We start from the raw sequence: 20,854 nt of genomic DNA, 5'->3' as shown, positions 1-20,854 counted from the left end.
AACCAGTTGAATGAACTCAGATGTGTGATTTTGTGCTTATTGTGCAGTATGTTTCATAAACAAACTCTCCAATGCTGTAAATGGGTTCTGAGACATGACACTACTGGGGGATTTTGATCTGGGTTGGTAAAATCCCTCAGCATGAGTTTTATTGACTCTCCATGGAGTTACAGTAGTTTATCACATGGGGGCAGTATTACACTGAATTGATGTGAATGAGAAATTATCTTTATTCACTTTAAAGCAATTAGCAGTTAAACCTCATTACTGTGTTGTAATTTTCCAATTCACGGTGGGAAAAATTAATCAATTTAGAAAATGAATAAATGTAATTACTAATTATAATTTTATAAGTGATGTCCGTCGATAAAAATTGAGCGGAAGGTGTCTCTTTTGACGAAAGTGAGCGTAACCTTAACTGATAAATGGCCATTTTAGTTAAATCACCATACTTCTCTGATCTGTGTGCACTCACAGCACACAGGCAGTTGTGCACCTTTCATCCAGAATGTGGTTCTTACTTTTCTTGTCTTGCCTCAATACCAGTTATCAATGGGGCACCTTGTTTACTTACATCCTTCAGTGAAAGACCTTCAATTACCCACCTGTCGTCAAACTAAGCATTACATATTCAAGTCATTCTGTTTAGATGAACGTGACGACTTCAGCCCTCCACAGTTCCTGTGGTTTGGAGTTCCATCTCTGACATTGGATTGAAGGAGATGTGGAGGACGTTCTCCAACAAAGCTGCATTGAGCCTGTCTCCACCTCGGTGGTGAGGAGAGCAGCGCTCTGAGATGAGCCAACATGATTATGTGCTGGATTGTGTGGGCATTGTGTGTGTTTATTACGTGATTCATTTCAAGTGGTTCCAACTGGATCGCAAAGCGTTGCTTATCTTTGTAATTAAGGCTTGTGGAGTGTAGAATTGCGTGTGTGGGGTGCATGCATACACGCACACACTCCTGGCAGCTGGGGTCCTTTGAAACAGAAACCTGGAGTGATGTGCCTGTCTGTGTACCTGCTTTAAGAGGGAGTCCGTGTCCACAGTCAACAGATGGGAAAAACACTGTGACGGTTCATGATTAGTTTTTATGGATCTCTATAATCACACAGTGAGTGAAAAGACCTTTATTGTGTGAACGCCTCCTCAAGACCTTGGCTTGAATGATCGAAACGTATCTCCACGCAGCCTCCTCCACAGCCTTAGCACCGGAGTGTGTGTGTGTATGTGTGTGTCAAGGATGCTCCTCTGAAAGTGGGTCTCTGAGAGTGGGTCTCTTTACTTTTGTTCTCTTTTTTTTGCTCTTTCGTAAAAAATTGTTGATGCTATCAACACATGGAGATAAGCAAGCAATCTGTGTCTGTGAGGATAAAGGTTAAAAAAGCTTCTCGAAGTGACACGTGGGAACAGAATGGCTCTTAACCTGCTGATAATCAGAGGCAGTAGAAATTGGTTTCAAAGGCGCTGCTTTCCAGCAGTGCTCAACGAATCCTTATATTTACCATGAATGGAAAATTATTTATGAAACACAAAAGAACACAACTTTATAAATGAAACAAAGCTGAACATGAATAGCAAATTGCATTAATGGAGTACAGTGTGTAGTGACAATAGCTGCACCAAGGTAAAGCATGAAGTGAACTGACAAGCCTGACAAGCCTTTCACAATAGACAGAAATGCTAGTTTTTCTTCAACTTTTGTTATTTAATGAAAGCAACATTGTAGCAGTAGGGATTCACTGGTTCACATATAGAAAACCATTGAGTTTCTTAGATGTGTCTGAAGGGGAGATGATTGTCAGTCCTTGCTGGTAGATTTTCCTCTCAAAGTTACTCTCAGTTTTTTTTTTTTTTGCCATTTAAGGTGCAGTCAGTTATGGATTGTCGTGTTTAAAAAGATGCAGCAGATTCTTTACTAATAAGGCTAGTAAGGCTGACTCCTGATGTAATTATGATTATTATGATTGAGAAAGACAGAATTACAAATCACTTCATCCACGCGTTCATTTGTTCATGTTCATGAATGTGAGTGACTTAACACGCTCATTAATGTGGGTCAAAATAAATGTGCGATACGAATAATATGGGTATTATCACTGCTTCTCCAGTTTCTGAGTTTAGTCAAGGTCTGGTTATTACTGGGCACGAGCCAGCACAGCTCAGTTCATTGGGACCTGGTTCAGTGTCTCGTCTTTGTAAATGTTGCATTTATAACTGGTTGCTTCTAGAGTGGTGAGCTGCAATATGGTGTTAAAAGGGATTCCATTAACAGAAGAAAATAAACAATCACTGGAAAACAACATGTTCTGGATACCTTACACATGTGCACTCACGCAGTTGGCGACAAATCATTTCAACTCTGAATCTGGCAGCATTATTTAACTTCTGTTGATGGTTCAGGCTCTCATAACAGTACTGAAAGGAGGGCTAATTTGACAGCTAACATTTTTTTCTATGGTCTTTAACCCTTGTGTTATCTTCGGGTCATTCTGACCCATCAGTCATTGTGACCCACCGTCGTATTGCGACAACTTTACCGCATACAAAAACAAAGTGAATCATTTTCTTTGAACCGTTGGGCTGTCTCAGACCCCCCACATTGCGAAGGTTAAAAGAAAATTATTTTTATTTGTTTTTGGATTGGGTAAAATTGGGTAAACACAACGATGGTTTGTTATGAACCTTTGGGTCATGTGACCCGAAGGCAGCACAAGGGTTAAAGCAACGTTCACAGCTTTTTTTATTTATTATTTGCATTTGCATTATTAGTCAGGTGGCTGAGCGGTTAGGGAAGCGGGCAAGTAATCAGAAGGTTGCCAAGTTCGATTCCCGGCCATGCCAAATGACGTTGTGTCCTTGGGCAAGGCACTTCCCTACTTGCCTCGGGGGGTATGTCCCTGTACTTACTGTAAGTCGCTCTGGATAAGAGCGTCTGCTAAATGACTAAATGTAAATGTATTAGACTTTAGAATTTAGAATGTCATTTAAATTGGTATGCTATTGCCAATTAAGCATAAACATGTCAGTGTCTAAAACTAGAATTGTAATCCATCATCCTAACCTTATAGCGTAGAGTATAGTAGATGGTTGACAGGAGAGGAGGGCAGTACTGAATGTGAACCTCAAGGTCTTTGAAGGACACCCTGGCAATCACAGAGCAGCTTTTCAATTATTCAACGACAAAATCACTTCAAATAAGTTAATTGAATCCTCATTTGCATTTATCCACCCCCAGGAGATTATGCAAATTACATGCAGGAATCCACCTTTACATTCCATTGCAAGGAGAGAGTTGAAACGAAATGCCGGTCCCAACTTCCCTTGTGTGACTGATCACTCCTAAGAGAAAGAGTAGCTGTTTGGTACCCATGCAGTAGAGTAAGTAAAGACCATTTTCTATTTGCATTAATCGCCTTCAATTCAGATTTAGAAATCTAAAAATCTCTGTGTATAAGGGGATCACAGATCACAAGCATTTCCGTACATGGTATGTGAAATGACATTCTCAGGCTTGGGATGGCCTCTACATTGATAACCATACATTGATGGACAGACTACAGTATGGTATCATTCCAGCCTTTCGATATGATCTTTTTTTTTTTTCAATCTCACACCCTTGTCGAAATCATCAAATCACTGAGGAGATATGGAGGCTTATGGATATGACTTCTATGTATTTTACGTGCATATTTGTCAAAACACAGTGTAGGATGTGAGTCAGTATATCTGAGTCATTGTGTGTCTGTGTTTCCCAGCATGCAAAAGCTCCAGCTCCTTTTCCAGAGCAGGATTATTACAGAGAGATAGGGCTGTCTTCATTTCCTGTTTCTGCATCCAGGGTGAGAGGAAAAAAAGGCGACATTATTGAAAGGCAAAAGTAAAGAACAGAATCTCTATCCTGTCAAAAGCATGTGTGTGTGTCGCTGTGTCCACGTACAGTATCTGTGTGTGTGAGCAATATATCCTATCTTATTTCACAAAAGACATGACACAATGGGTCTGTGCCAGCTTTGATGAAGAATAACAATAATGTTGAGGGGCAATCTGTACTCGCCCCGTTGCAAATGCACTAGACAAGAATATGGTCACGCCAATTTTCCCAAAACACCTTGCACAGACTCTTCATTATCAGAAAAGGAGATTGTTAGAAGACGAGGGAGAATGACAGAGCAGCAAGTTAGAACATCCTTTGTTAGCCTCAACCCAAACAGCCAGTCACCTGATTCCTTGTTAAATATATATTTCTTCCTATTGGGTCTGGATCATTAGTGGTCAACTGTGTTCTTTCACTGCTACATCCATAGGTACTGGGCAACTCCCGCTGTTATCATGTGCTGTGAGTTGTCATAACAACAGCTGCAGTCGGTGGAAGAATAGTGTGAGGTCTTGACGAAAGGTTGTTTACTGGTCAGGAGCCAGATACTGCTAAAAATAAAGAGGGAGGGGGGAAGGAGGAGTGAGACAGCGAGAGGTGGGTGGAGAGACTGTATAGAAAGGGAGAGAGAGGGAAAGAGAGAAGAAGAGAAAAGGAAACAAAAAAAGACAGTTCTTTCTTTTAAAGTAAAGGGTTGGGAGGAATGGACACTGAGTGAATGAGAGAGTTAAAGTGACTGGCAGTTTGTTAGCAGGTTCAAAACGGATATTGTTTTGATCCATTTGTTCTAGGTAAATATAGCAGCTAGTGCTCAGTTGTCAGATGAGAGTCAGGTGAGCTCTCCTCTGACCAGAGTGGGTGGCCAGCCAGCCAGCTGTGAAGCCTGCCTGCTCAGACTGTAATACCTGCTTCTTGCATTGATTGATGTGTTCCACTAATGGCTTCTGTGAACACACACACATGCACACACACAATTGAATGTGTTTACAAATTGTCATTAAAAGTCTTGGATTTGTGTCCCATGGATAATTTGGCTTTATCTAATCACCTGTGGCTGACAGAATTATTGTTTTTCTTTGACCTGAATCCTATTTTACAGTTGTGCACAAATCAATGATCTCTCGTGGTTATTGGATAGTTAGGGGTTCAACTAATCATTAACTAACTAACAACTGATAGAAACCTTTCTAATCAAATCCAACCTGGCTTGCAGATTAAGACATTTAAGATGTTATTGCTATCATAAATCTCCCAGACAGAATTGGGTTAAGTCTCACTAGCACACAACTCGTTCTTATCCCCCATACTACTGAAGGTGTGGAGGACAAGAAAGAGGGTGGAGTAGGAAGAAAAGGAGGAGAGGATGAAGGGAAGGATTGGAGGGATGCTGAAGCATGTTTTTCTATCACACACATTCTTGTGTCATGATCTTCTTCTTGAGCCATGATTTCTTTGAGTTGAAAACAGGGGTTTGCCGGATGTTGATCCCCCTTGAGTCTCTGAAATACAGATGTGTGTAAATGACAGCTCTGTTCCTAATTAAAGAGTGCAGGTCCCAGCTGAATTTGGGCCGGCTTAGTAGAACATCTGCCAGCTGCCAAACTGAGCAGAGGGTCCTGGTGTGTGTGTGATAGAGAGAGAGAGTGTGTGTGTGTGTATAGGTGTGTGTGTGTGCGTTTGTGCTGATAAAAGTCTGTGTAGGTGTGTGTGGATGGGGTTTTGTTTTTATATATTAACTATTTTAGTAACATCATACCCAGTTCCACACCTTTTGGTGTGGAACTGTCTGGAAGTCTGGATTTAAACCCAAAACCCGATTATAGTTACAATCACTCTTTATGTCCATCTGAGCCACCACTGCAGATAAATTATACCTCAGATTAAACATCACAGATTGAATGTTTTGGGGATTTAATGTTTATTATCCAATACAAAATACAAGCACCAAGCTAGAACACAATCCTGCAGGGGGTCATTGAATGGTCCTCAGATGGTGTTGTTTTGTTTCCCCTAAGGTTTGAGTAAATGTCAGAACAGGATGATAAGTTATCTACTAATTGGATTCCTCTCAGATTGACGGACGTATTGATCTTCATGTTGTTTGCCCAGTCATCCTTTTAAGTCTGTGGTCAAAGTGAGTTTATTCTGTAGGGCTACAGATCCCAAGTTCTACTTTTATGTTTGATGTTGTCAGCATTGGCTGGAGGTTCTCTGTTTTCATTTCCCTTAACACCCCACAAACAAATTACTTAAAAGGATAGTGAACTCTCAAAGTTCCCTATCCTCTTGAAGTGGAACATTGGCTCAGACTGTGAATGAAGATCGACAGTCTGTTACTAATCCATCCGATTTCCTCCACAAAAGTCGCAGAGGAAAACCAGCGATAACCTGAAACTTCATTAAGAACAATTACAAGATTAATTTACTTTTGAAACAACAGTTAATAACTATTGACCTGCCGGCTCGTAACACGTTGAATGCACTTGATAGTTTCCAAACGCACCTTTTCATCTCATTCTAGCTGTACAGTCCACCCGGTGAATTGGTTTCTCTCGAATCATAGAAACTATCAAATGTCTGGACACACAAAGACATACAAAAACCAGTGCTTAACAGTAATTCTATAGTTTATACATTCGTCACAGTATGTGAAAAGAAAAATCATCCTTCACCTGTTGCTCTCTTTGCCTCTGTCTCTCTCTCTATCTTGGTCTCTCGCTCAGTCTTTCTCCATCTCCCCATCCCTCTTTCTCTCACACTTCATCAGTGTTCAAAGAGAAGATGAACAATCAAGACCATTTTGATGGACCATTTCTAAAGTTAGTAATTACCTAGAGCTGAAAGAAGTGGCCTTCATGATTTCATTAATTTATAATGAAGAAGAGTAATGAGCATATACATATGTAGAGTTCATGAGAAGTTGCAGTGTTTTAAGAATAGTGATATTCTCTCAAATGTGTTTTGATCTTGTGCTTGCCTCACTCCAAGCCATCAAAACAACATTCAAAAGAGACAATATGTTCTTGTACCGAGACTAAACTACATTTCTGAGTGAAAAATACTTTGCTTCATAGTTATTCTTTTGTTTTTCTGTGTGGCACAGATTATTGTCATGCTTACATTTGTGTAATTGACATGGTTTGTGTAGACAACTGGCATGGGTTCCAACTGGAATCATTTCACCATTAAGATATTCTAGTAGTGATCAGAAGAACTCTGAATCTCTGACAGGGCCCTCAACAACACAATTTTTCTTTCACCACCACCAAATGTCCTCCCTCAGCACCAATAACCATGTTTTAATCTCTTTGTTGTGAGTCATTATTCAGCTATGGCTGACAATCCCGCTAGATTTATTAAAAAGCTTGCAAGCTATGAACACATTTCTCTGTGCCTTTTGTCTTTGCTGACATTTTTGTAATTATTTTGCTATCCTTCCTTTGTAGTCCATTATCTTTTGTACTGGTCTTCATCACCTGTTTATGTGAGCTTGAGCGTAGAGCTCAGCTGTCAGGGGCCTTGAGAAACATAACATTCTGCCTGGTCTGGGTGATGAGAACTCTGCGGGATCAGGGGTCAGAGGTCTGAGGGAGTTGGAAAGAATGCTGGCGATCACATGCCACAGATGTCAACAGAGATGTTGCTACAGGCCGAAACACATGCACACCTGCACACATCAGCATCACCACCTACACTCAGACAGGGCACATCCTGTAGAATAGACCTACATTATTTACATCTTCTCCTCCCCACCCCTGGCCTCCGCTCCCTTTCCCTCCTCTCCTCCCTTCCTCATCACAGGTTAGAAAGAACCAGGTGGAGGAGGAGCTTCAGAAGGGCATGGGAAGTCACAGTGTTGGTGGGGAAGACCTACTTATCAGAGAATATCAAATGGCTGCCCCCCCACCCACACCAACACAGTGATGGGAGCTGTCAGTAACGAGGTCCTCTGTGAGGGTCAAGCTTTTCTACTGGCACTCTCTCAGTTCCTGGAGAGAAGGGCAGGGAGGGATGAAGCCTGTCATAGCTGCCTGAGACATGGATGAGTGAGGCAGGGAGGCTTAGACCCTGGCCTGCACTGTTACAGTTTTTCTCGATTGGTTACACACATTTTCTGAATGCATACCTCATACTCTCAGAACTCTACACACAAATCAAAAAAACACACACACAATGGGCAAAACCCCTCACTTCTCCTGCAAAATTAAACTTAACATTCAAAACAATGTTATTTAATCTCAAAATGGTATTTGGTCTTCAAATGACAAACACAAACCATCATATGAATAGACATTTATAAGAACCATTTGAACACTGATGTGCTCAATGTAAAACACTATGATGAATGGAAAACACTTATTCTTCATTCATCATAGTGAGTTAGGCCTTTTTTTGTTCAGTGTTACATTTACTACAGACAGTACATACATAAGTGTGTTGTAAAATATTTGAGAATATTGTTTTTATACTCAGAACACAGAAATACACGGTAACAAATATATTTTACATATATGTACACAGTGTACATCCCAACCAACACAAAGTTGCACATACAGTGGTTTACATACAAAACAACATAATAATTTACTGTATAGTGTATACAGTTACATTATTATTATTTTTCTTTGTATTTGCCGTAATTTTATGGCGTTATTTTCTAGGACCATGTTCATGATTTCAGTTTCCTGTTCAGGAGACAGAAGGCGTTCCCGACCACCTTGTGTTGGTAATCTTTCAGTTCTGCCAAACAAATAGTAAAATACTGTAAATACTGTGTAGGAATACTGTGTAGGAATACATTTTCCAAATGCTTGAAACATACTTTATTTTTACAGTCCAACAGAACAGTCCACAGGCAATACTGTACTACTGTACTCATTGAGTACTGTATTTATATGCAGTTGGCCTACTGCAATTTTATTGGTGAGAGTAGATTTCTTACCTATTCTCATTTCGGAAAGTCCCGATGATGGATGCTACAGTGTACCTGCTCAAATTTGGCTGTACTCTTTGCCGAGCCTCCCTCATTGTTAGACCATGGTTGACTACATGGTCAACCAAAGCGGCTCGGATATCATCAGAGATTATGGTCCTTGGCCTTCCTCATCCTCGTCCTCCCTGTCCTCCTCCTCTTACTCTCACTCCTCTGCCTCTGGCATCCATTGCTCAAAAACAGAAAAGGTCACCTGTTTCCCTTTTATTCTAAAGCTCTGATTGCTAATTGTAAAACTGTGTGACAGGTGTTTGCCCATGCGATGAGTCAGTGTGCGTATTTGAATGGCAGTGTGTTCTTTGTGAAAACAAAAGATTGTCTTCATGAAAATTGTGCCAAATGCAGAGAATTGTGTGTAGTGTTTTGAAAAAAGTGTGTGTTAGAACTGCAATTTGAGTGTAAAGCAGGAATTGTGCTTGTAGTTTAGCACAATTGGTTCATGGGATTGGTGCATGAGTTACATGTTGTGGTCATTGTGTCTTAAGTACCAGTATTTGTGTGTAAACAATTGAGAAAAACTGTAATACAGGGATGGATGGCTGACAGAGTGAAATATCTAAAGACTTTATCCCACAGTTATATCCCCCACCTTCTTGAAGACAGACTATCAGACAAGAGTTCTGAAGTTTGTTGTTTGTTAGAGAGTATCATATTTTTTTCATTATCTTGGGTTATTAAAAAAAGCTGATTTGGCTTGTGGCCTTTAGGGGAAACCTCAATCTTCCCTTTAGAGTTTGCACATGGCTTTGATATGGCACATTTCATTTGAGATAAAGTCTGCTTGAAAAAGGGTTACGCTGCCCCGCCGCCTTTAGAATTCAAGGTTCTCTCAAACCAGTCATCCCTCTGATCCCTCTTTTTCACATCATCTCCCTTCTCTCCTTTCCATACCTACCTAACGTCAGACTGTCTTTTTCTTAGTTTACCTCTTTATTCAGTCCTATCTTTCTTCTCCTCTATCTCTCTCTCTCTCTCTCATTCCACTCCTTCATCTTACCTCTCTTATCCCTCTCCGAGTTCTTCTCTCCACTGGTGAACCATTTAGACCAGGAAATGAAATGCCTGCCCTGGCTAATCTGGAGAGGACAGCAGACTGGAGACAGAGACATGGCCCGCTCCTCCACATAGATAAAACCCTCTCTTCCTGAGTGTAAAATCTGATGTAATCAGACCTGACCTTTAAACACTGGACTAGGTTTGGTGGCAGACAAACCATGGTGCTTTTAAGTCTGGAGGCTGCCTGTCCACAGACAGATTTCTCTGTGTTTTGAAGACTGACAGTTAGGGTTTTACATGGGGAGGGAGGAATTAGTAATTATGACTGAGCACTGAGTATCAAATCACCTTTAAAAAAGACTTAGAACACTTTTGTGCCGATTTAAGTAAGGAAATGCCTCTTTAGCATCAGGCCCACCTGAAGCTTTTTGAGTATAGAAACTACACAAAGGTAATTAGTAGTTTCTGTTCAGCCAAGAGCTGAAGAACTCCAAAAATCTGTAGGTTGTTAATGCTAATGGTACACAGGCGAAATTATAGAGCATGGTTGCTTCCAGATTCTGCTATAAAGAGGTGGAGATACCGGTAAACACAAACACAAATAATGGAGCATTTTGAGGTTTGTGGCAAAGCTTAACCATCCATCACGTGTTCTGTTTTAATTAGTTCTGCGGTTTGCTCTCGAGCTATAGTTCAAGAGATTTCCCTGTCTCATTACATCACATCCATAATTTTATAATTACAAGGGCAATGGGAATGGGAATCTCTGTGTATATGAACAGCTTGATATGTGAGATTTTGAAGAAGAGTTATGATCTTGGCAAGGTTGGACTGGGGCAAAATGTGGAGGAGTTCAGCTCACCTTTAATAATGCATGTGTTGCTGGTTGTGCACTCAGATAAAATGTCTGTGTGTCAGCTATGCACTGAGTTTCACTCTCTATCTGCAGGCTAAAGAATGTCTCACCCTGGTCCTCATTCAGAAGGGAGGCTGAAATCCAGAATGTTAAAACGTCTGAATAACTGACAAGTCATCGTCCATGGTGCTGTCTTGTGTCTCTGTTCAGAAAGAGCTGTATCTGGAATGGTACTTTTCTGGGGGTGAGCAAGTTGACGTTAAGTCCATGGTTTGCACAGAGGAATAATAACAAATCATCTGGAGACAGCGTTGCCAGTGACCGTCAAGGATCATAAAAAGCATCTCAGTCCTGCTCAGGAACACAGTTTCATTGAGCTGTCAGGCATTAGAATGTGACAAATCTCTAAAAGGATGGAAGATGAGCGGAGATAAGGACCTGTCTGAGACGAGTGGGGAGGGATCTTGAGATATGAAGTATTCACAAGCTTTGTTGGCGAAGATCATGGGGTCACAGGTTCCCTCCTCTTGGGAGTTCTCACTGAGATTGAACCCGCCAGCTGAGTGTCACTGTCACTATCACTTTCCTCCATGCCTCTGTCTACTTCCATTCTTTCATTATTCATCCTCCCTTCCTCCTTATCTGTCACGTAACCATGGGTCCTTTTACAAACCTCCTTGTGACTGGGGTAGGTAAATTGACTGCTTTTATATAGCTCATTTCATTGCACTTTCTGGCATACCCAAAGCTCTTCACGTTTTTGCCTCTCATTCACACACCAATGGAGCTGCCATGCAAGGTGCTGGCCTGCCCACCGGAATTAAATTGGGTTCAATGTCTTGTTCACGGACACTACGACACATGGCCAGGAGGAGTCAGGGATCGAACCACCAACCTTGTGATTAGTGGGTGACTCTCTCTGCCCCCTGATCCCCTATAGGTATAGGGGAATGTAAAGTAGCTAGTACCAGAATAGTCAGACAGACTACAACCTTCAGAAGGAAAATAGAACCCATATATAATGTATAGGGTAAGGGTTGGTTCAGTATTATTTTTTATTCTATATTATTTTATTCTATTTATTTTATTGTATTTTCTATTATATTGTATAGCTCTGCCAATATTTTCTTCATTTTCTACAGTTTATTATGTTTACTGTATGCATCTGCCCACCAACTAAATTCCTTGTTTGTGACCACTTACTTGGCGATTAAACACTATTCTGATTCTGATAGAGTACTAAATTGTATATTAATAATCTTCTGTACCTTTGTAATCATCATAATAGTTTCAGTAGAATGATTAATTTAGGATGGTGTTGTAACCTGTCCTAGGTGTTCCTGTTCCTGTCCAATGAGGTATTTCTCCCAAATAATCGATATCTCATGGACACACAATGGGAGACGAACAGATAGAGGCTGAACGAGGAGAGCTAACCCTAACAGCCAGCGTGTGGGAGCAAGCCACTTGACATGCATGGCTACATCTCTCTCTCTCTCTTCCACAGATACACCCGAGAGGGTTGTTTTGCATCGTTCCCCCTGGGACGCCCGTGTCCTCGAGGCTGTGTTGATTAGCATCATGATGTTCAGTATTCTCTTACTGTGTCCAGTTGTTATGGCAGCTCTGCGAGTTAACAAGAGGTAATCCCATTGTTCTGTCACCCTGCATGTTCTCTCAGAGTACACTGAGGGATCTGCCAGGGTGAGTGTCTCCACAACAGAGAAGGCAGTAATGCTGCTGTTGTGAGAAGATCATCCCAAACAGACAGACATCTTTAATTAAGTCATAATCCCTTGGACGGTTGGTTTTACCACTGTGTAAATCCTTCTTGGTTGGGGCTGTTAGGCCTGACAGGCAGTGGTGGTCAGGGAATCCTTAGTAGTGTCATTAAAAGCTAATACAGCTTTTCAAGCAGGTACTAAAATATGTCACAACATTGGAACACTTGCCTGTGACACCCTTAGCAGCCAAATCATGAATCAAAACATGAATGTAGGCTACTGTAAGACTGTCCTGGTTCTAAGGCAGCAGAGGAGTTAGTTTACTGTTACTGCTCCCACCCAGTAAGGACACAGAAGTTAGGGGTTACTATCCCACACAGAGTCTGAGAGAAAAAGGGAATATTGATGTTCTCAAGGGAAACAGCTGGTTATCAATTCTCCCAGATGTTTCCCGGTATTTCAGTTGCTTCCCTCCCTACACAATCTATGCAGCCCCCTTACAAGTTGATACAGTACCCCAGGCCTTGAAGGTACATGGTAGAACGCTGTGTGTCATGAGTCACATGGTTAAAGAGACAGATTGGTCGGCATGTGTCTTACACTGCCAGGACAGTCTTGCAAAACCATCATCTTCATGAGTGCCGCTGTTTTGAACTCGCTGCACAGCTTCACACCAGAATTTATGAAAGTTGTTGCTGTTACAACTTTCAAAGATTTACGGTCCAGCACCTCTTTCATCTCCACCATAATCTGATGTTTCTATATGTCCCAGAGTCTTTGTCTCTCTTTCAGTCCACACTTTTTCTCACACTCACTCTTTGTAACTCTTTAACCATCAAACCAATGCATCATTTATAGACGCCATGGTAGGGCTTTTCGCTGACTGTGTTAAGAACAGAAGATAAAACTAGCATGGCCTGTATCATAGAGGGAAGGAGCCCACAGAGAGGAGAGGCTTTCATGGCTTCTAGGCAGTTGCTTGTTAAATTGAATCCCAATGACAAATACATCAATTGATACCTCAGCTTCGAGGGAGAGATTCTAAAGCTTTATAACTGGGGTAGGTTTTAAACTGGGAATAGAAAGACCCCAAATGTTTTCCGAGGAGTTAAGAAGCTCAGAGACTCGGTTAAGGTCACTGAAGTCATTAAAACCAAAGAAAGATATGACATGATTCTTTAAAGCAGTTTAAAGTCTAATGGAAAGAAACTTGGTATTACAATTAACCCACACCAGAATTTCTGAAACTCAAACTGACCCAGTGGGAGGGAGAGACAGACCATCGTGACCAGTAACGGTGGACAGACACGTGTGTTTGGAGCTCATACAAGTTTCATACAGATGTGGTGAGAGAAAAGTTTGATGGAAGGTCGAGGAGAAGGCATAAACTATTCATAGGGTTCCTTCAAACATTTATTTCCCATTTGCCTTGGAGTGCAGCTGTTCATGTGACGTGTTCATTCAGATAACTTTTGATGTGCTCTGTGGTAATATGTGTAAAATATATTATATATATATTATATATGTGTGTGTGTGTGTATGGGGGGGGGGGGGTTGAGGGTCGAAGTGCAGATTCTGTTTTGACAGATTGTATAATTTCCCCTCTTTCCTTTGCATCCTCTTTCCTGACACCAGACCAGGCCGCCATTATTGTATTTTATCTCTCCTTCAGCTGCCCCACTCCTTCTGAGGGAGGTGATAAAGTGCTTTCTAAGTACTGTTGCTAATTAGGATTTTTAGACAGGGCTAGCAGCCATTGTGATAACACACAGACGCCTTAAACATATTACACATAACAGAAGAACCAGAAACAGTTTGGATAATAACGAGATTATTTTAATTCTCTCTTCCCTTGTTCTTCTCCCTCCTTCCTGGCTTCCCTTGTCACACGCAGAGGCAGATGTGACTCTTCAAAGAGCAAAGCTGACATCCGTGGAGAAGCCACACTTGGGCCTGGGTGTAGCGAGGAGTGAGCGGCCGCCACATCATCTCAGCTCCTTTGCTAGATCTGCTCTGGGTTCAGATGCAGTTGACTCAGTTCTGCTTCTGCTGATGATACCCCCATCCCCTCCACACTCTCACACCCTCCACACTCTCACATCCCTGACAACTCTGTTGGTTATCAGAGAAAAGAAAATGGGATGGCATATTGATGAGCATGAAAGAAACAAGTGTGCCACAACTCAAAGAGAGGGTACATACAGTGTGTTTTGTTTTCAACATAGGTTTTCAACAGCTCCCTTGCCTTATTCTCTTTGTTTATCTATTTAGAGGACTGGGCTATATTCAATACAGCTTCCTCTCTTCCTTTGTCATCATTCTGTCTTTTGCTCTTTCTTTTCACTCCCTCCTTTCTTTCTCTCCTTCTCTCTTTGTCTGTCCTCTCCCGTTACTGTCACCTCTCCTCCCATGCTGTTGATATTCTGTGACCTGGTGTGACATTCCTAGGAGGTTAAGTGCAAAGTGACCTTTCCATTGGTGTCAGTTAGAGAAAAATTATCTAGTTACAGAAATCGCTCATGTCCTCTTGTCAAATCTGACCCCTAGTATACGGCTCACGTGCCTCTTTCCCGATCTCTGCACGCTGCTCGCCATTGTTGGGTGTCATCTGCGTTTCCTTCTCTCTGTGTTTCCTCTATAATCAATAGAGACCATTTGAAACGCCTGTTGATTTCCAAGGAAACAAGGAATCAGTTCCAGGCCTGCTACTAGCAGTGTGGTTAATCTGATCAAAGTAGTTGTGTTTCATTTATTTATTGAACTTTTTTGTCTGGGGACACGGGAGGAAATATAGAAAATGAGGCGGTAGTTTTCATTTAGTTCAGAATGTCATTGGGTTCTGATCTTCTCCCTCTGAGTTCAGCATGCGTGTGTGCATGTGTTTGGTGAGATAGTATGCAGGTCTATAATTAGTTTGATCCCAGCAAGGCAACACTCTAGCCACCTTGATAATTGATTAACTTATGCAAATCAATATTGACGGCTTCATCGGTTTTATGGAGCATTGCTAGTGGCGGTTTCCACAGCGGCACTCAACTCCCATTACAAGGTCTCCACAGCTGGTCAACATTAAAAGCTGGTGCTGGAGGTGGAACGGTAGAGCTGTTAGCCTTTGTAAACAAAGTAAATTGGGCGTTAATAATAGAACTCCTCCACCCCCTCACCTTTTTCCCCTTTTGCTCCATCACTCCCCCCCCCCCCCCCCCTTGCCTCTGTCCTCCATGTTCCTCCACACTGAAGATGTTCACATCTTCAGTCCTTCATGTTCTTTTGGCTGCATCCGAGATGAGGGACCCTGTCTATCTGCTGTCAGATCTAAGTGCTAACCTGTTCCCTAGCCACAGAGGAGTGTGAAGAAAGTTATTGTATCATGGAAGGAGGTGGAACCAGGGAGCGTTTTGAAAGGATCCGTTTATCCACCAATGGATAAAAGGTCAGGTGGAGGTGTATTACATTACCTGCAGGTGTACGGAAGAGAATTTTTCGAGGGAGTTATTTCATACACACTGACAGACACAGGCAGCCACGCACACACACAATAACTGTTCAAACCCTTATAACCTGATAGAAATGGTTGTGCAACTTCAAAGCTCTCCTGGTGTATTTATAGCAGAAGTGTTTAGATAACACATCTCCAGTAGGTGGATGGCTGGTCCTGCCAGCCCAACTCTCACTGCAGTAACGCTGAGCCTCCACTCTGCCCACATCCCATGACATCACCCTCTGTTTAGCTTGTTTGTGAAGAAGATGAGAGAGAATAAAAAGAGATCAAGCTCCCCACACATACATGCACCCCAATCTGAAATGCACACATGCACATCCGCAAACATGGAGGGCCTCACACAAGTACACACAAGCAGGCACACACGCACACACACTCCTTTTTTCTCACACTCAGAGTGGGACACAGAAGAACACAGCGTGAATATTTATATATAGGTATATATCATCTCTATATACTGTACTGAATCACATAAAGGTTATGAAAGATGAACATATGTGTGACAGCATTGCTTTGTAGTCAAATTCATTAGTCTTGGTACACCTTTTCCTAGGAGTTCCTCGAAGTGTTAATCATTGTATCGGTCCCTTTGGTGTTAAGAAAGTGATTTCTGTAGTTCTAACAACCTATTCAACTTCTTAGAAATACATGCAGAAGTTTTGATAGGGGAAATATCTAGAAGAACTGCAATGGCGTGGATCCTAGAGATGAGTTCAAAGATGTTCATTGAACAAACACAGTACAATGAACATGTGTGTTTTTAAAACAATTAACAAATGCCACATCACAGTGTTTCGCAATAATCCAGGCCATATAATCCACATAATGATGTCCACATTAGGACTTCTGTTTCTTGTCATTCCCGCTTTTTCCTGCCAAAACAGGAAAAGGAAAAATAGAATGGTAACACATTTATCACGTTCTGTCTTTAGTGTAAACGGGTTACCAGTGAGTTCAGTAAAGTCCATGTTTGCCATATCTTCACAGGCTGTGGAGCAGTCCAGGTCAGATGCGCCTGTTAATATCCCAGTAGAGTGTACATCACAAAGCCAGTGTATGTATGTGTACAACTTTTCCACACCATTGTGTCAATAGCATCTCTTGAACTTGATGAGTTTGTGGAAGGCCTGTTTGAACTCATCGTTAAAAACAGTGTAGATGACAGGGTTGATGAGGGAGTTGAGGTATCCCAGCCAGGTGAAGACGTCAAACAGCACAGGGTGAAACCAGCAGCCCTTGCAGATGGCCATGACCAGGGTGCCCACGAAGAAGGGCAGCCAGCAGATGATGAAGGCTCCCAGGATGATGCCCAGCGTCTTGGTGGCCTTCTTCTCCCGGGCGGCGCACAGACGTTTCCTTTCAAGCACGCTGTCCGCTAGCTTCACCTTCACGCTGTTCACGAACAAAGGCGAGCCTCCCCCTCCTCCTCCTCCCCCTCCGGCTGCTGAGAGGGTGTGTCCTTCCTGGTTGGAGGCGGAGTTAATCGAACAGAGGGAGGAGCCAGCGGAGGTCTGGATGAGCTGGGCTGTGGTGAAGCGTTTTCCGCAGGACGCCGGTGGCTTGAAGATGCGCGAGCGTGCCGCCACGTAAATCCTCCCGTAGAGGATGACGAGGAGGATGGTGGGAACGTAGAAGGCGCCGAAGGTGGAGTAGAGAGTGTACGAGATCTGGTCTGTGTTCACCAGGCACTCTGTCAGCTCTTCGTGGGCCTTGGCCTGCCGCCAGAAGAGCGGTGGAAGGGAGATGGAGATGGAGATAACCCACACCACCCCCACCATGAGCCCTGCCCGGCGCGTCGTGCGCCGCTTGGAGTACTCCAGGGCGTCAGTGATGGCCCAATAGCGGTCAAGGGCGATGACGCACAGATGCAGGATGGAGGCCGTGCAGAAGGTGATGTCGGAAGAAAGCCAGATGTCACAGACAATCTGCCCAAGCGACCAGGTCTTGCTGACTGTATAGACGATGCTGATCGGCATGACGAGGATGGACACCAGCAGGTCCGTCACGGCCAGCGAACCAATCAGGAAGTTGGCGGGGGTGTGCAGTTTCCTGGTGAGGAAGATGGTGGCGATGACAAAGGCATTAGACAGCACCGTTGCCAGGGTGACAATGGCCAAGATGGCGGAGAGGGAGATTTGCAAGCTCAGGAGTGTGGTTTCATCCCAAGGGGGGTCAGTGGTGGTTCCAGGGAGATCTGTGACATTGGACAAGAACAGGTCCAGCACAGAGGTGTTATCTTGCTCCATCCCGCCTGGTGCTTTAACCTCTCTGCTCAGATGTCCTCTCCACGCCACTCCTCTTTTATGTGGATGGGGTTAGAGGATGCTCATGGTCCCCATCAAGATGATCGATCCGGACTCTTTCTGCCTATCCCCCAGTGGGGATCACAGTGCTGCATTGATGAATGTCACAGCTGGTTTAGACGTGTGCCTGTTGCACAGAGGGCTTTTTATCCCTTTATAGCAGCCTGTTCGGTAAACAAATCCGTCTGTATACCTCCGTTTCGGTCACCTCTGAGCAGAGAGCTAGCCTGTGTTCGATTTCATGTTATCAGGCATTTATTTTTGTCCACGTCCATCATTTTATCGTTGGAACTAATGGCTGCATTAGTTTTTCTGAATCTTTGTCTACCTGTCCAAGGCCTCTAATATCGGTTGGTCCCGGTTGTCTGACTAAAGGGCCTCATTGGTATTCAACTCTATAACTTTTCTCTTTGGACTCATCTCCACTCCACTCCTCTCATTCCCTTTTCCTTTCCTACTCCCTTTGCCTCTACTGTTCTCTTCTCCTCTCCAGCTAGCCAGACCAGCACAACACCTCTTTTTCACAAATGGTCCACCCCCCCACCCCACCCTTCTCCACTAAACCTCACACAGAGAGATAATAACAGAGACTCTGGCCTCCAGCTTCCTCTTTCTGTCTTTTCTTCTTCTTCTTCTTCTGTCTGCAGCTTCTTTTCTGCACCTCTGTGTCTTGCTCTGTATCAAACACACCTTCTCTCCCCCCCCCCTCTCTCTCTTTATGTTTCCCTCTCACCCCTTCTCCCTTACTCTATCCCTGCCTCTGCCGATCCCTTAATCTGAAACTGGACCAGACTCTGTCAAAGAGAGTTAATAGAGCAAAGCCTGAGTAATGACAATAGCCAAGCTAGATGTTAACATGATCCCCTCATCCCTGAGATCATCTTGTTCAGTCCAGTCGTGAAGGACCACAACAAGTCAATATCTTGAGACGTTTTTAGACTTTGGGCTCATTTGACACTGAATGAATGTGGTACCGAAAAATACATTTCAGGTCCTGTGTGAGGTTGCAGAGGGAGTCCTTTTATCGATCTCTCAATGTGTGTGTGGACACACCTCTGTCTCAGACTTAGTGGTCAGTACAGATTGAAGAGCTGAGGGGCTTGCTCTGACACCTTCACTTGCTTCAGAACACCTCCATTTTACCCAGCTTCTTTCACAGCACATTCACCCTAGGAAGAAACAAAGACAACATTTAGAAATTTGCATTACAGATTTATAAATAAATAAAAGCTTAATAGGACTGAGAAATCTGCAAACTCCGTCTTTCACTGCATTTGAGATTCACCACCTACATCCCAAACCATCTTTTGTCATTACATGCAAGATTGACATTGAAATCCAATGGAGCAGGGATTACATACAAATCGGAGAAGCTTGCCAATACCAGAATAAATGCAAATACGCTGTCTTGAGTCATGTTTCTCATTAATCTTCAGCAGCTATACTGATCAGCACACACACACACGTGCAAACAGAGATGCACACAAAATGCATAGACACACAGCCAGCTTTGTGTCAACATTTCATATTAACGTGATTCCATTTCCATAAATGAAAAGCAAATAAAAAGAAAGATGATGTCTATAAAGCCTTCAGTATCTCTTTATGCCAGAGGTCAATACATCAGTGCCTGCAGTATGTTAACATGAAGCTGATGAGGTAGTTCCTCTTGTCAACCACTGTCTTGGCTGTAAGCCTGAAGGTTTTCAGAATGTGAGAAATGGGTCACTCGCTGCAAATGTTTATGATCCACATCCATAAAACTATATAAATGTACACAGCCAAGTTAATTAAATGATGTTCTTTTCAAAATTAAATACCAATTAATTTTGTGAATAAAACAACAGAATGTCAGTCTGTTTGGAGATCAGAGGATGTACCGCCCTCCTCCCACCCTGCCCCAGCCCCACCTGTCTGGGGGATTTTATACCTGCAGGTAGGCAGGGTCACCAGACTGAAGGGTGTCCCTTCGGAACAGCTTAATCCCCACTATGGGCACTCACCCAAATGTTGGATCTAGTGAACATCTGGAAGTATTTTTCCACAGTTCATTTCATTTTAGTTAATGACACTGCGACATTGCTCTTGACATTGCTAATGACACTTCTAAATATATTACTATGATGACCAGGCTTGTGTTGGCCTGTCTGGTCAGCACACACTGTTGTTTCACTGACATTGAGTCACATCCTGTGCTTTTCCTGTTTGCAGGGAAAATTTACAATTACTCACTTCCACAGAGAATATAACAGCAGTCTCAAAGGAGTTTTTCAAAGAAGTGCTGAAGCAGGGTCAGAACCTGACATGTCCACAGAATCTCACTAATTATAATTCAAATAGCCTGAACTGACCCTTAATCTGTGAAAACGCACAGACTGTAAATGTGAAAAAGTCTGGTGAAGTGTAGCCTGCTCAACCAAACTGGCCCTCACCCAAGATGGGGACAGTCCACCTGGGCCGCCTGCCATCTGAAAGTATCAGTCACAGAGCATCCTCTGTGGAGTGTGAGAGATGTGAAGTGACAAGGTGGTAGAAACATTTAGCTTGGCGCTCACATCCCATAGCCATCATGATGCGACAGCCAGCCAGGTGCAACCCTACC

At 42.8% G+C, this 20,854-nt stretch overlaps 1 protein-coding gene across 1 annotated transcript; it reads right to left on the bottom strand.

The window, feature by feature from the left end:
* Positions 1 to 16,677: 16,677 nt before the first annotated feature.
* htr1d (5-hydroxytryptamine (serotonin) receptor 1D, G protein-coupled) lies at positions 16,678 to 18,673 on the bottom strand. The gene has a single exon (XM_067243259.1). The coding sequence runs from the start codon at positions 18,193 to 18,195 to the stop codon at positions 17,038 to 17,040; it is 1,158 nt and encodes a 385-aa protein (XP_067099360.1). The 5' UTR covers positions 18,196 to 18,673; the 3' UTR covers positions 16,678 to 17,037.
* Positions 18,674 to 20,854: the final 2,181 nt, after the last annotated feature.

This window comes from Osmerus mordax, chromosome 9, assembly GCF_038355195.1.
Source record: "Osmerus mordax isolate fOsmMor3 chromosome 9, fOsmMor3.pri, whole genome shotgun sequence".
Lineage (NCBI taxonomy): Eukaryota > Metazoa > Chordata > Actinopteri > Osmeriformes > Osmeridae > Osmerus > Osmerus mordax.
Note: the sequence above shows the minus strand (reverse complement) of the source record. Positions and strands in the feature narration are given on the sequence as shown.